Raw genomic sequence first — 16,349 nt, 5'->3', positions numbered from 1 at the left:
TTTCTTACAGGCATTCTTTTATTGCTCTGTACAATTTTGAAACATAGTGAGGTTTTAAAATGCAGTTTTGCCTGTGATTTAGAACAATGGAAATTATGTATGAAATATCTTTTGATTAAAGTTACTTTGTGTACTTTAAAAATTTTGCCACCAGATTAATTCATAGTGTTGTCTTCAACTTCAGTGCCAGAAGTTAATATTCATGACAAATAAATAGATGGTGTTAAGTACATGGAGAACTTGTAAAACCTTCCCCAAGACTTAATGTGAGATTAATCTGTGTGCATTTTTTAACTAGGTGTTTTTAAAAAGTGACAGCTTATGTCTGATGGAAGGAGACAGATTCAAAAGTCTTCCAACAATTCCATCAGCCCATGTTTTGGCTATGCATGTCCAGCAACTTGAAACTGGAGGATTCACAATGACAAATGGAGCTCACAAGTGGACTAAACTTAGGTAATTATTTTAATTATGTGCATATATCACCTATGTTTTTTATTATTGTCTAATGAGATAATGAGAGCTAATGCAGCATTTCACAATTAACAGTTCAAATAGTTCCATTTGTTTACACATGTAACTAGAGGTATATATACAATAGAATAAAGTGCTGGATGCCTTTGAATTTCCTTTAAGGTTTGTTTTTTGGTTATGCTTTTGTTTTTATCACCAGCAAAACAAACTAATCTTTTTTACCATGTTCTCTTACAAGAAATATTGCAAAAGTTGTGAGCCAAGTTCATGCCTTTCAAGAGAATCCTTATACATATGCACCAGATTTCAAGCTGCAGTCTTACCTCAGACAAAGAATAACTCATTTTAAAGATGCAGACATTTCTGCCTTGGCAGCTGACAACTGTGCCAACTTCCATCAGGTACCAGCAGAAAAACATTCTCGAAAAATTCAGGACACCCTGCGCAGGATGAAAGCAACATTTCAGTAATTATTTATGTTTCACCTGTTCTATTCTGGGTCTAGACTGTAAAACTGGATTAAGTTGGCTTCATCTACTGGACCTACTTCCAAGAAAATACTTAAGTGAAGCAACATAAGATACTTTCTCAAGTTGAAATTATTGTATTTCATAACATGGAATTATAAAATGCTGACTAATGAAGTTTGAATCACTGGCAACTGAATGGCAGATCAAAAGAATAAAAAGAGAGATAAAATTAAAGAGAGTATAGATGAAAAGGCTTATTAATTTTGTTACTCTTCTTTATCATAAATAATTAATTAGCCTGAAAACCAATATCTAAAAAATACTGTGGAAAAAAGTTACAATTCCAGCTTCTGTTGCCAAGTTGGCCTAGGAGAGTTCAAAACATAGTTCATTAAATATTGAATCTATTTTTATATAAACACAGTGCACTTATATCCTGTCACATTGTGCATATAATTCAGAAACACAGATCCTCTGCTATTCATTAACTGTTGGTATGTCTTGCTTTTATGTTGTGTATTATGAAAACTGTAACTGACATAAATAATTGGCTGTCTATTTCTCCTACCAAGGAAGGAGAGGAACGCTACCGTTCAACTTTTTTTTTTAGCTTGATTTTAAAGTCATCAGACTAACCTGTTTCCAAATGAAAGTAAGATTTGAATGTAAGTATTACCAATTTGTTGCTCTGCTTCTGCACTCCTGGCATTGTGAAGACAGTAAATGTAAAATTGCTCTTTTCATCTGTATTTGGCATGAGTCACTTTGCCAATTTATGTCTGTCTGTACATTTGAGTATGGCTTTTCCTCCTGAGGTTGTTTTTGTAGATCACAGTGCTCCAGCAGCATCCAACAGAAGAATAACCATGTGAAATTTGGATCTGCAACTTGTAAAACTGTGGTGCTAACCTATTCGTAGAGCTTACAAGACCTTCTAAATGGCCATGAAATGTGTTGCTATTGCTAGAAAATTTGTTGAGCTACCCAGGTTTATGCAGGGCCAGATTGTTAAGGCTAAAAATTAGTTAAAAATACAAGTATTTCTACCAGAGGGAGAAATGGTAGTGTTGAATGAGAAGTAGGGAAGGGTAAGAAACACTTAAGCACTGTTCTGAAACTGATTTGCTTAGAACTGTGTTTAAAAAATTAAAAAAGAAAATGTTTTGAGAGAAGTGAAGGGCAGATGTGAAGGAAGTCTCTCATCGAGTGTTACTGATGGAGAAGGATAATGATGTAAGAAATGGCAGCATGTACATGTCTGGTGTTTTGCAGTTGTACTGTTGTGTTTGACAGAAATGCATGTGCACATGCTAAACTGTAGCTTTCTCAATGTATAAGAGGAAGGCTTCTCCTTTTCTTTGTCAGTAACAGCAATATTCCATTTCAACCCTCTCTCATCTTCCTCAGTAAAAATACAGTGTGTCCATACTTTCCTTTAAATACTCAGTTACTTTTTCTTACTAATACAATACTACTAACTTTGGGCTCTTATTGGTTTAAACACTGAAGAACTCAGTCCTCAACAGGGTTTTCTTGCTTTTGTCCTACTTTTAATATGATTTATTTTATTTACCATATGTAGGTTTAACATCTCATTAATTATAGTATTCTGACTTACCCTTAGGGAAGTAAATCATGTTGCTATTTCTCTAAAGATTGTCAAATGTGAAAACATTTAATATTTTCCTCCTACCTTTATGATTTAAGAATGTTAATAATAACCTTATCTTCAGACATACATTTCACATATTTTATCTGTATGCATTTATTTTAAATAATTGGTTTTATTAGTAGTTATTTGGGGTTTTGTCAATTAAAAATTACCATTCACTTAAACCCACACCTTGCCTTTGAATGACAGTAAAATTTTAAGTAGCATAAGTTTTACTAATGTAAAATACTCCACAAGACTTGCTAATCACATGATCTTAATAAATTCATTTTATACAGTTACCAGTCAGACTTTTGAAATTGCTTTTGTGAATTTTCTTATATTTTGCACTCATGAGAATTAGCTCATGTATTTCTTAGCTCTGTGTTACTACATCTAGAAAATATTGTTTATTCTATGACAATAACTGGTGCTATACAAGTTTTTGAAAATCAGCTCATGTCTTCTGTAAGTGCTTCAGTGTATCAAACTTTATATTGATATTAATGGATAGTATTGAGTTATGGTACTACTTTGGGGTGTTTCCATCAATCAGGCATTTCAGATTTTGTGTTTAGGCACCACCCCACAACAACAACAGCAGCACAAATATTAATAGCTAATGAAAAGATTTCACATTTTGAATTCCTACTTTAAAATTCCTGCAGCAAGCAAGTTTAAAGAAACATTTAATGTGGCTGTTTTTAATCCATCAGTGAATGACAACAACTCTGCAAATTGATGCTTATTTGCTGTCATATGTGATAAAATTCATAAACAGTAACAGTAGTTAATTATTCACCTAAGTAGCAAAACTACAGGATAATCAGCTGCACAGTCATAGACTAGGATTGTTGGGTTTTCTGGGAAAGAGAAGTGGTTCTGGAAGATGTCTGATCCTTCAAGATATCTCCTAGTTCTCATTTTCTTGATGCAAGGAAGTGAAAGGGCAAGGGACTTGAAAATAAAAGGTGGAAAAGAGCAGATGATTCCTGAGATGAGAGTACAGATCCACAGACATGAGCAGAGTAACTTTTCTCCGTGCAGGTGAACTACAGGTCAAAGGCTGGATAATTCTGTTAAAGACCATTGTTGGAATAAAAAATCCCCCAAAATTAGTTCATTTAAATAAAAGATAATGGACTGAAACCTAGAGAAAGATGTGAAGAACACACTAGAGTGCCAAACAATTGTGTTGTGATGTTTAATCAACTAAGCTGATGAAATACTGAATATCCTAGGCTGCATCTGAAAAGTGTGAGGATGATCTCTTTGGAAATGTCACATCAAGACTCTCATTTATTGTTTCTCCAGACCAGGGGATGTGTTGAAGTACACTGTCCTCACATCCCTGCCCACACCACCTTCTTATCACTCTGATGACAGCCTGGATATGACTTGCTCTGAGCCCAGCATGAGCACACTTCAGATATAGCTTTGTGTATACAAGCAAGTGCTGGAACCATAGGGAATAATGTTATTGTTTAAGATTTTACAGTGTTTAATAGATAAACTGTTGAAAATCTGCATGTGGAAAGCAATCAAGATGAAAGTAACCATGGAACAACAGAGTACATGATTCAAAGGACAGAAAGAGATTAAAGAAGCAGAATAATAACACTGGACTTCAAAAAAGCAAACTTCAACAAATTCAAGGAATTGAATTGAGATCCTGGGGAAGGAGTTAAAACACAAAGAAAAGTTCAAGAGAGCTGAGAGTTTCTAAGAAGAGTTTCTAAGGCTGTATTTAAGTATAACAACAGTCTATCCACATGCAAAGGAAAGAAAACTCAGAGAGCACTGTGGCTGCATTAGGGGCTCATCAATTACATGAAAAAAAAAATCAAAAAAGAATACTGGGAAAAAAACAGAAACAAGATAGCTACATTATCAAGAACAAATATAAAAGAACAGCACGGCAGGTTAGGAACAAAACTGGACAGACAAAAAATTTTTATCGGCAAGTGAAAAGCAAAACAGTAAAAATGGATTTTTAAATATCTTTCTATTATACAATAAGAGCTCTCTGCTTACCAGAAGAGGTAAGTATCAGATGGTACAAAAGCCTGGAGTGCTTGCTGTTCCACTGCCTCCCCTCTAAATAATGCCTGTCATAATCAAAGTTAACCAGGAATGCAGGTCAGAGGCTATCAAGCTAATTAGATGTATCATTGCATTAACTTCTGATTAAAGCTGTTTTATAATAATAAGAAGGAAAATTGAAATAATCTTGGAATTACAGTATTTTTGATTGAGGAAGAACAAGTGAGTTTGCAGAGAACCAGAAAATAATACTACTTTTTAAAAATGGACAAGACCACAGGAGTGACTGGAAAGGCAAGGTAAAGAGAATGACAGAGAATCAGCCAGAAAGATTTTGGCACTAGAAGAGTTACTGAAAAAGCTGTCTGAAAATCTGCAAGCATAGAGACTAATTGAAAAGGCTGGCATGTTTTTGTCCATGAAGTAACTTTTAAATGACTTAATGGTCAAGGTAACTGTCCCAAGAGATAAAAACAGCATGTTGTACGTTGAAGTCAATGAATGCTTTGACAACAGCTCTTCCTGGCCTGATTATATATTTGGTTGCTCAGATTCAGATGATGGGCCTCTAAGGTGAATACACAAATGGTTAATACATAATTTCAAGGGGTAATTAACATGCTTGTTGAATTGTGAAGTGAATTGAGTGGGGTCAGGACTATGCAGATGTTATGAGTGAAAAGCAGGTGCAGATCTCTTGGGGACAAGACACAAAATAAGTGAGAGCTTTGGCTTTATCAAAAGTGTAGCGTTCCCACAGTGGGAATCCTGGAGCAGCAATCCAAAGAGGACCCAAGGCACTGGAGCCCTGCTCAGGAGTGAAGCTCCAGGGAAACTGCTGTGGGGGTGAGTAAAGAAATCTGTGCTAATTAACATTTCATACATATGCAATGTCCTGTTTTGCTCCTTAGCTGCCCCGTGTAATGCAGGTGCTGCTGTTTGAATTCCAAGATCTGCAGATGGGCTTCACCTTGGCACCCCTGCAGATGGGGGGAAGCAAACTATTCTGCCTTACAGTAATGAGGTAAAACATGCTCGGTGCACAACACACCCAGGTGGTGAGAAGGGAACTGTCCCAGTCATAGTAACAAGAGAAGACCTGCTTGGGACTCTGCATACTCTGATGAGGGAGGCAAACTATCCAGGATTACCATAAGGCAGTCTTCTCCCAGCCTACACTGTATGGAACGTGTAGGAATGTCTGTGAATTTTACTGCTGACATATAAGGTGGGATGGAAAGCACACTTACACAACATACAAGCTTAGAACTCACAAGAACTCTCAATTGTTATCATGTGATAACAGCTTAAATTTCAGCTTCAGTTCTTATAGTTTTGAAGGATAAATATTAAATGAAAAATAACTACAGAGCTTCAGTAAAAATCTCTGGGGACCATAACAAATCACAAGCTGAATATGAATCCATGTGTACAGTCTGTAAAAAGAAAAGAAGAAGGTGGGGGGAGTAGACCTGAGGTGTACAAGACAGAAGGTAAATATTTTGCTCTGTTTGGCAATAGAGAAGCATCAGCAGGAATACTTTACCATTTGGGCACTGCAGCTAGGGCACATACAGCCAAAATGAGAGAGAGTAGAGGACCACAGTAAGTATATGTTTAGAATCATAGACTGAGAAAGACCAAAAGAATTGGACTTACATAGACAAGATTGGATTGAGCAGACCTATGAATGTGAAATGTTGCTGTAAAAAATTTTAGTAGCTGCAGGGGTTTTTGAGGGTTTTTTTTGTGTGTGTTTTGTAAGCTTAAGCACTTGATTTTGAAACACGGCTGATTTTGTTTCAGTTTTTACATTGGAAAGCTTCCTGTGAAGCACTGGAATAGGTTACTCATCTCTAACACACCTCTGAGATCTGCTTTCCTGTGAATTTTTAAGAACAAGTGAGATAAAACTCTGTCATAAGTGCCCAGGCCTCCTTGTTCCTGTGAAGGAAGGGACTCAGTAGAGATCTTAGTAAAGTAAATTGGGCACTAATTCAAATACTTACCTGCAATCAGTGAATTATATTAATTTTATTATTAATTTAATTGTATTCCAGTCAGTTCAATTTTCAGGGGTTTATTTGCATTCTTCCACTGATACATACAAAAAGTAGGTGATGCTGTGGGATGAGTTGCTGGAACTGATGTCAGAGATGTTCTAGAGGGATGCTGAATTTCCTTTCTATACCTATGCTAATGCAGTGGAGAAGTGACTTGATGCTAAAAGCAGCAGCAGGGGCAGTAGAGGCCGAGCCTGCCATGCACTATCCGTGTGCTGGGTGAGTCCTCTCAGCTGCCAGGACCTGAGTGACCATCCCGGGAGTGTTCCTGGGTACATGTGGCACTCAGGGACATGCTTCAGTGGTGAGCTTGGATTAAGGGCTGGACTCGATGGTCTTAGAGGTTTTCTCCAACCTGAAAGATTCCCTGATTCTATCACTGCCTCAGCTGAACTTCTAGCACTTCCCTTTCCTTTCTGTAGCAGTTTTCTGGCTGTGAGGTCTCTCCATGACCAGGAGATGGCACACGAGGCCCTCTGCAGTGTTTTAGATGTTGCTGCTGCACCGGGAGCAAAGGGAGACCGAAAACCGATCGGCTGTTCAGATGTCTGCCTATTAGAAGCATGCAAACACGAAATTGCAGGGTTTTTTTAAATATTCTATTTGTAAAATGAACATGTATTTATAGTCAGCGTTCAGCTGTTCCGTTCAGTCTTTTAGAAACATGCACACACATCGTCATAGTCTTAAATGCTGTTTACCTTCTATCCATGTGTAATACATTCATTTCTGTAAAACCTGGCACAAGAATTACACTGCACTGTCTGAAGGAAACGTAGACATCGAATTGCAGGTTACAGGGCAGTGTTAAGCATCTTAACCCAACTATATCTCTGTCTTCACCCACTGAGCCCAGCTTTTCCCTTATCAGTAAACCAAGGGAATGTCAGGTATAAGTGAAGGCAGACATACAATGTCATTTATGCTCTGTTGCTACAGTTACATATCATGCCAAAATTCTTCTCTTCTTCAGGCAATAGTAACATTTGCAGGATACTTGATGGAAGTGACTGGAATAAGGGAAATAGGAAGAAATGGTGTATAGTGGGGAATACAGATGAAGAGGAGAAATAACAAAAAATGTGAAATGGAGAAGAGCCTTGAAGTCAGTAAAAAAAAAAAAAAAAAAAATAAAAGTTATTTCCATTTAATTTGAATAGACTGGTTTTGGAGCAATACATGGGCTTGATTTATTTTAGGTGTAAGTAGAGGGGAAGGAAGAGACAGTAAAACATTTACACTGCTGAGACCAACACATTTCAAAGCAGCATTGTATGGCACAGACCAGGATGGGCACAGAGCTGATAGATGTCCCAGGGCTGCCAGCTGTGGTAGATCATTCCCCTGCTGGCTGACTCATCATACTCAAATGCTAACTCTGGAATCAAGGGAGAAAATTATTCATTCTTTAATAGCTGAAATTGAAAAGTTACTTTCAAGAATAACAGATGCTTTGGTCAGTATAATTTCTTTCATTTCTTTCTGAATTTCTTTAGAAAGTATTTGTGGGAAATACGAATACAATTGAAAATTTCTGATTTAATGCACTCTTTTATGTTGCTAAATGTAACTTTAGAAGTAAACATCGTGAGAAAAGAAATATCTTTCAGCAAAGACTGACAAAGAAAAAGGCCCTGATGTAAAATGTGAAGTTAGCCTCTCTGTTAGTTTTGAAAAGATTGCAAGGTGTCTAAGTGTGTCTAATTGTTTTAAAGTCTAATTTCTAAACTAAAGTGAATTAAACCAACTTCAGATTTCTGAGCAGTTTCATTTGAGCAGTGTGCATAGAGATCTCCCTCTGGCAATATGATAGCAATGAGTGCTGAAGTAGGATTTACATTGCTGAAATTTGGATGGTTTTCCAGCTAGAATGGTTTTTCTAATAATAAATAAACAAAAGACCTTACTTCTGTAACAAGAGCAGTATATGTTCTAAATGTGGTCCTGCTTCATACTGAATTTGACTTGTTTTTAATAAGCTTAAATTTGGGTAAGGAGCCACTAAAACAAGTGTTTTCTCTATTAATATTTGCAGCATGTCTCTGCAGAATATATGTATATTTTTAAAACATTTCACTGATTCTTTTTAGCTGCTGGTGGCAGCCTTGTGTTAAGGAGCCATGGGAGCTCTTGGCATTTTAAGTGCTGTGTTGATTTAGATCAATTCCAAACATGACGAGACATTAAATTTTCATCTGTGCATTGTCAGTATATTTATAACAGGCCCTCATGGTATTTATGCACATATGGTCTTTAAATGCCTCGTGGAAAAGTAGCTCTTATTTTGTCAAAGAGGAAAGATAATTATAATAATTGATAATTAAGTGATTAGTTGGAAGCCATTTGTAATGCTTTTAAGTCCTAAATAGTGATTACTCAGAAATGGAATGTTTGGATAAGATCATGCATAGCAGATGCCAGCAGCCCTCGTTTCCTTGGATGGTCTTCATTGGAAATCTGCATGTCCTCAGGTGAACACACAGCCCTGTGTGGCATGAACAGCCTGGCTTTTACTCTTTGACTTGCATCACCTCCTAGCTACTCCTAAGAACCACAAATTCCCTCTGCTCTGGTCTCACAGGACCCTCCCATGGGAAAGGGTCCCCTGCTGGTACAAAATGACAGTCCCTTCCTGAGCCCTTGTGTACCCACGGCAGCAAGGCCAAGCGCTGGCAGCTCTCCCTGGTCCCGGAGGGGACCTGAGGTCCTCACACCCTCAGCTGCTCCCTTCAGTTCCTCCAAGCTCCAATGGCGAGGGCACATCTCAGCACAATCCTGGCCCCTCCATAGTTCCAGTAGTGAGGGCACATCTCAGCACAATCTTGCCCCCCTGCAGGGCTCTGAGCTGGCTTACTGGGGCACAGCTGAGCTTTGAGCTGCAAGATGTGGAGCCACAATTAATTCTCAAAGGCTGAGATGTAATCCCAAAGTATTTCTAATTATTATCAATTATCCAATATTTCTAAATATTATCAACTGTCTCAAGGCAGCCAAGTAGGAAGTTCTGCAGAACCTCCTCAACATGAGACCAGTGTTGTGTGTGAAGATTTTTGCAAAGCTGAAGGGGAAGATACTGCCTCCCCAGAGAAGGCAGCTGTGTATTCTGCAAACATCTGCATAGAGTATTGCCATTATCAATGGTAATGGATCTCCAGACTCCTGCTAGTGGCAATCGTGTTGGTATGTCTGAGCTCTTTTTCTCTGCCCCCCTGTAGCAGCAGAGTAAAAGCTGCTGTCTGTCCCTGTCCCTGCCCTACTCTGACAAATTTCATTAGCACAAGCAGGTTTGCATCCCATTGGTAATATCACTTGATTTCAAACATGGTATTTCTGAATAACAGTTTAGCAGGAGATTTTCAAACAAGCATTTAATGAATAAAGGATAGAAAGAGAAAGAAGGCAGCTTAAGAATATTAGATAAAATTAAACTAGCAGCTGTTAAATATTGTAGCAGTCATTACATTCAGCAGTCATCTGCTACCTGTCCAGGAGACTTACACACTCTATGTGTAATGGAAATGAGATTTGGTTTAATCTTGTCACACCATGATCAATTTGTGTCTCTGGGAGCTCAGCATTTGACACCATCTTTCTGCAGTGCCATTTGCTTCAATGCAATGCAATTAATAAACCAGCAGTGTATAAAGATGTAATTTGCAGCTCAGATGGTAAAAAGTCTTCAAATCAGTAAAGGCAGATGTATCAGTGGATGATAAAACTCAATATTTTCTATTTTTAGACCTCCATCATAGGTCATATATTCTTTTTGTCCTATATGACAGCTTGCCAAGGTCTATTTGTTGACATAAAGCTGGAAAAAGTAATGTCATAGAAATAGACTATTTCATATTTTTTAAAGTATTTGTATAGAGATATATCCGTTATATAGAAGAAAATAAGTAGCATACATTATACATAATATTCTGTAAGAACTAAGACTGGAAATAATTCTGAGCACATGGGATGTTTTTTTCTCATTGGGATGGGATTGTGCCCCATCTGTGGTGCAGAATGCTGTTACAGTGATCAGAAATACTGAGATTGAGAAGGAAGCTCGCAGAAAAGTTACACTTTCTTTTTCTGATGTTCATGAGAATTAGTCCTTGAGAATGGCATTTTGCCTGGCTGCAGGGGAGGCTTGGCAAGACTCTGCAAGCTGCCAGTGGCACTGATATTCCCAGTTCTGACTGGAGAGCTTGCTGCCAGGCCATGTGTTAAATGCAGCTGAGTCAAGAGCCTTGTCCTTCAGCAATTCAGGGAACAGAGCACATTCCTGTCTGTCTCCTCTCCATCTCCTGCCTGCTTGGTCTGCTCTGTGAGATAGGTTGCCAACAGGACTGTCTAATGCTCAGAAGTTCTGTGATTTTAAAATTTATCCTCAGGTCTGTGGTGGGGGAAGTCTTCACATTTACCTAAAGAAAAGAATAATTAAGAACCTGAAATATTCAAGGTGGGGTAGGGGGATTGGTGGGGGTGTGTGTTATAAAACAGGAAATTTAAAAACAATTTTGTACTCTCTGCTCAAACAAACTTCTAAACATTCCACTGTTAATTGGAAAATGCTTGGGAATGATAAATGGATGAGGATTCAAATAATTAGATATCAAACAATTAAAATTGTTTGGTAAAAAAAAAAACCCAAATATATATATATATTTGTGTGTGTGTGTGTGTGTGCGTGCCTTTGTCTGTGTGAGTGAGTCTGACAGGCTTTGTCCATGCTAGAAATGTTTTGTGGACCTCTTCAGGTAGATATATGGGAGGCATTAATTCTTGAATGTTTATTTACACATTTTTACCATTTTTCCTCCAGGAAGCTTGTTTAGTGGCTCAAGCTGCAATGTCTGTCCCTACCTACACAGGCCAGAAACAAAGGGCTTCAGGAGGGCTCTGATCATGTATGGTTGTGGTTCTAGATCAGTTATTACACACCTTTAAATAAAGGTGACAATCGTGTTTCTATTTTTGTTCGGTTAGAGACAAACTCTTGAACAGTGTCATCACTGGTAGAGCAAAGTAGGACTCACACTATGCCATGAAAATAAACAATCAATGACAGACAGAGACTAGAAGTGGTTCACAAGTCATACTTGAATATTGTTCAGTGAAACAATTTTCTGGTGAACAAAAAACTGTAGGATTTCTTGATTAATGGATATAGCAACTGTATTTGGAGTGGAGGGGATGAAATATTTGGTTTAGGAAAAGATTGACAAAGAGGATTTTAATGAAATTTCTACTGAAAGAAAAATATAGAAGAAAAATATGTATTTGTATAATATTAAAATTGAATACACTGGAAGATTTAGACATAAACTAAGTAGGAGGGTTTTCAGTCTTCCAACCTCTGCCTCACCAACAGTCTAAGAAAGAGTTGGAACTGTGGTTACAGTAATTGTTATCACAGAGAAAGTGAAGGCTGAGAAATGCAGCCAGAGTGGCAGGATAGCAGGTTGGCCAAGTCACAGGGCAGACAGACAGCAGAGCACTGGGTTTGTGTGCAGGTGGTGGGTGAGTGTAGAGCAGCAGGCAAGAACAAGGACAGATAAATGAGATGTGCAGTCATGATCTCTGGAGGCAGACTGATACCAAGCAGGGCTGTGATAGGAATTATCAACGCAGTGCAAGTCCCACTCTGTTCTTGCACAGGACAGGAGGGTGAAAAGGGGAGGGAATTCATTTTCACCCTGCGGTGAAAAACTGCCCATAAAGCACCAAGAGCCTTTTATCAATGTACAACAGAGGCTTTACTGCAGCAGCCAAGTGTTCCTGTGGCACACAAAACCCAAAGATGAACGGGAACGTTTCTGAAAGACACACGTAAGGTAGTAAAAAGAAAAAAGGTAAGATAGCAGAAAAATCTGGATGACCTGCATAGCTGCAAGAGATCTGGGAGGGAAGATATGACATGAATTCTGTAATTTCAAAACTCTCAGCAGAATGTGAATTCTAAGGCAATAATTGTCATTTTCTGACTCGTTAGTCCAGAAACCATACTTTTATATAAACGACCAGAAGCCTGTTGATTCGTAGAATACAATGACCTTGGCATTTACCCTTTTCTGTTTCACAACCTTCTCCTCCAAACTCCTCAGCCTGTGCCTGGTGAATATAACGTGATGCTGCAATCCCGGAGAACCCAGTGAGTGAGTTTCTCCACTTGCCTGGCTGAGGCTGTCTCGGGAACGCAATGCTGAGCCCCGAGAGGAGCAGGCTTGAGAAGAACAGTGGGCCTGGTGCTTGAAAAGGAATGGAAGAGCAACTCCGGGGAAGGGAGATCGGAAGTAGCAGCGTCCCTTCTCCCTGCAGCTGCCGGGGATGCTGTGCTCCCCCGGGGGTACATTCCCCAGCGCCGTTTGAGGCTGCTCAGCTCCATAAATGCCATTTGCATGGGGATAGGATGTAACAAGAGCTGTAAATCACTGACGGCGGAGTGAACTCCTCAGGGGCAGACACGGCGGAGCCGAGCCTCCGCGAGCTGGGGCAATGTGTGAACGACATCTTTTGTTGGGGGGCAGGTCTGATAGCAATTAGATGATACTTATCTGGCCCTTTGATGTGTATTTACACAAACAGCGTTTTCCTCCGGGAGTTGCGCTATAAAGGAGAGGTCCGTGCTCCGTGCCTCCTTTCCGGCATCTCCGAAACGAGGCACGATGACTAAGGCCCCTTTCTCCGTGGAATGGTTGTCCCAGAGCAGCCAAACTCTCAAGAGCCCCACCGAGGGCTCCCCACACCGAGCATCGTCCGCGGGCCACGGGCCCGGCTCCGGCTCCAGCCTCGGCCAGAGCGAGCGAAGCCCGGAGCAGCCGGCGGGCCCGCGGGACGGGGACGGCACAGGCGGCCGGAGCAGGGACAGCGGGGCGGCCACTCCCGCCGCAGGTACCGCGGGACAGCCGGGGCTCCCGGGCGGGGCGCGGCGGGTCTGGGGCACTCGCGGGCCTTCCCGGGAAGGCACCGCTGCGCGGCGGCTGCTCGGAGGCGGAGGGGGCGGCTGTTCCCCGCGCGGTGCCCGGGCCTGGCTGACCCTTTGCTCCTCCTCTCTGTCCCTGTGCCCAGGAGCAGGCGGGAGGCCGTCGGGAGCGGTGCCGGAAGAGGGTCCCGAGTGCGCGGGCCCCGAGGAGCCGTGCGGGCGCGGCGGGCGGCGGCTGCGCACGGCGTTCAGCGCGGAGCAGATCAGCACCCTGGAGAGCTCCTTCCAGCGGCAGCAGTACCTGGGCGCCGCCGAGCGCCGGCAGCTGGCGGGCAGGATGCGCCTCTCCGAGGTGCAGGTGAGCGGGGGCGCTGCGGCGGCGCGGGCCCGGGGAATGGCCCCGGCACGGCTCCAAACAACGAGATAATCAAGCCTCGGTGGCGTTGTAACCTCGTCTTTTCTCCTTCCCCCAGATCAAGACCTGGTTTCAGAACCGCCGGATGAAGCTCAAGCGGCAGCTGCAGGAGCTGAGGACGGAGCCCTTCTGCAGCCCCGCTCTCCCCTACGGACCTCAGGGCGCCGTGCTGCCCCTGCCGCTCTCATACGTGGCCCGGCCACCGCCTCTGACCCGGCAAGGAGCCGCCTCTGAGGGCTTCCCTTTGGCGGCCCTGCCCGCACCCGCCCTGGACCTCGGCAGGGCCTGCAGAGCACAGCCAGTCGGCTTTTGGGCAGCACCCTGCTTCGTGGGGTACCGGGACCCCAGGGCCTTCCTGCTGGGTGTCTGACCCTCTGATACCAACTAGGACTAAAGAGGATTTGCACTACTGACGGATATCTGGGCTGCTCTCGTCCATAACTGCTTGGTGGAGTTATGATGCAGCACCGGCCTAAATATTTACAAAGACATGCTGGACAATCTGAATCATGGACTTCAGGCCCTTGCATTTATAGGCAAATGTAAAATGTAAAATATAAACGGGGTGGGACAAACAATAATATAAATTGAATCTTTTAATAAACCTATTTTTTTTCCAGCTTTCATGTGAGTTCCTTTGTCAAGAATTGTAGAGGTATTCATCCTGCCCCCCAAAAAAGCTCCTCTTCACTTAAAGAAACATAGACTCCTTCTTATCTAGATTTGTTCTGCCCCACCTGCAATTTATTCTGCCGCTGAATGCAAAAAAGTGTGAATTTCTCTCTGTCTTCTAAAGCCGGTATCCAGCCCTGTCATGGAACTGTGCTTTTAGCCAAATATGTGGATACACCTGTTACTTAATTCTGGGCTTGCTATAGTAACAGAACAGATGCTTTTAAAAAATTACTTTCTAAATAAGTACGATATTATATCTTCACGATTTTATGACCTGCCTCAGCAGATTAGTAACAACCTCTTACCTAAAACAGATCCTGGAAAGGATCTTTAAATTTCTTATCTACAAAACAGTATCTAGTCATCTTACATGCAGTTATCAGGGTACAATGGTGATGATCAAAAGAATTTTAACATTCTAAAGCTTGTTTTCCATAAGTGGTAGTAAAATTCCTTACCACTGTGCTATGCACTTTTAAAATTTGGATAATAATTTGGATAACATGATCAAAATGGCCTGATTTCAGGCCAGAAAAGGGGCTCCGAGAAATTATCTTTGACTGTAAGTTGACATAAATCTTTCAAAGTCAATTGTCAACTAACATGAAAAGAGCAATAAAAATTTCCATGACTTTAGAGGTGATCTGGGGGGTTACCAGGATATTTCCGGCTCACTGGTAATTTCGACTCCTGTAATGAATGGTCTGAGGGTTCTTTGTCAGCCTCCTTGAATATCTTTTGTATACAGAGGCCAATCTCCCACCCGAGTGCCCTTGCCTGGTGAAAAGCAACATGATGTGCCGCTGTGGGCAGTGGCCTTTGCAGTAATCTCTGCAAGTCTTGATTTTTTTGTAATCTATGCTGTATTTTTCTAGTCATTTGAGATAATAGTATTTGTTTGCAATTGCACAGATTGTGTGTCTCTAATGCAAGAGTTTCAGCTAAATTAAAAAGGGCTCAGGTGCTATCAATCTTGCTGAGATCTCAGGAACATTATGCAGTTATGGATTAAGGAAGTTTGTTGACATGTAAGTAAAATTCCCATTCGATGAAGGCTTATTGCTCAAAGTCAGGTATTACTAAACGGTAATATTGATTTGAAGAAATCTCTCTGACTCTTTCAAACATCATTAAGGAACTGGGGTGTCTCCCAGCTGCAATCATGAGTATTTTCCTCTGCTCTAAAGCAGTCATGTTTAAGATAACAAAACTGTCAAGGCCAATAAATGTACAACTTATTGTAAAAAGCATTAGACTTCATGTGGCTATTCTGTTTTCAAGGGACTAATGGTTGAAGGGTTAGGAGTTCCCCTTACAATCTCGTATGGCCACAGAGGAGAACCCCACCACTCCTCCAAATGCTCTGCTCAGCTCGTATGAAAGGAATAATGGCAATAACCCTTCCTGCTCTCAGAGGCCAGAGCGGCGGCATGGAACGCTCCCCGGGGGCACCGGGACTGCCCGCAGCGTTCCGGGAGCGCCCACCCCGGACCAAATGGGGGAGGTGAAAGGGAAGTGGGCACGGGCAGCGCCGCAGCTGGGCCCGGGGAAAGTGAGAGACAGATGGAAAGGCTCGGGTGGAGAGAGGGAGAACAAAGCGCTCCCGCCTGCGGAGGGGAGCTGCTTCCTGGGAGGGGAACTGCGG

The 16,349-nt window shown here is 41.4% G+C and overlaps 2 protein-coding genes across 2 annotated transcripts in view; both read left to right on the top strand.

The window, feature by feature from the left end:
- Positions 1-2,897, top strand: part of KNDC1 (kinase non-catalytic C-lobe domain containing 1) — a 57,236-nt gene extending 54,339 nt beyond the window's left edge. The window contains 2 exon segments of the mRNA XM_036385410.2: positions 299-456; positions 713-2,897. Coding sequence (XP_036241303.1) covers positions 299-456; positions 713-944 — 390 coding nt within the window. The 3' untranslated portion in view covers positions 945-2,897.
- A 608-nt stretch (positions 2,898-3,505) lies between these two features.
- LOC118688397 (homeobox protein HMX1-like) lies at positions 3,506-15,954 on the top strand. The gene is given in 3 exon segments (XM_036385920.2): positions 3,506-13,647; positions 13,649-13,972; positions 14,088-15,954. Coding segments are annotated over 3 exon segments (900 nt in total). The 5' UTR covers positions 3,506-13,383; the 3' UTR covers positions 14,400-15,954.
- The last annotated feature ends 395 nt before the right edge of the window (positions 15,955-16,349 follow it).

The sequence above is a fragment of the Molothrus ater genome, chromosome 8 (genome assembly GCF_012460135.2).
Source record: "Molothrus ater isolate BHLD 08-10-18 breed brown headed cowbird chromosome 8, BPBGC_Mater_1.1, whole genome shotgun sequence".
In the NCBI taxonomy this organism is placed as follows: domain Eukaryota; kingdom Metazoa; phylum Chordata; class Aves; order Passeriformes; family Icteridae; genus Molothrus; species Molothrus ater.
This window is presented reverse-complemented; position numbering and strand designations above follow the sequence as displayed.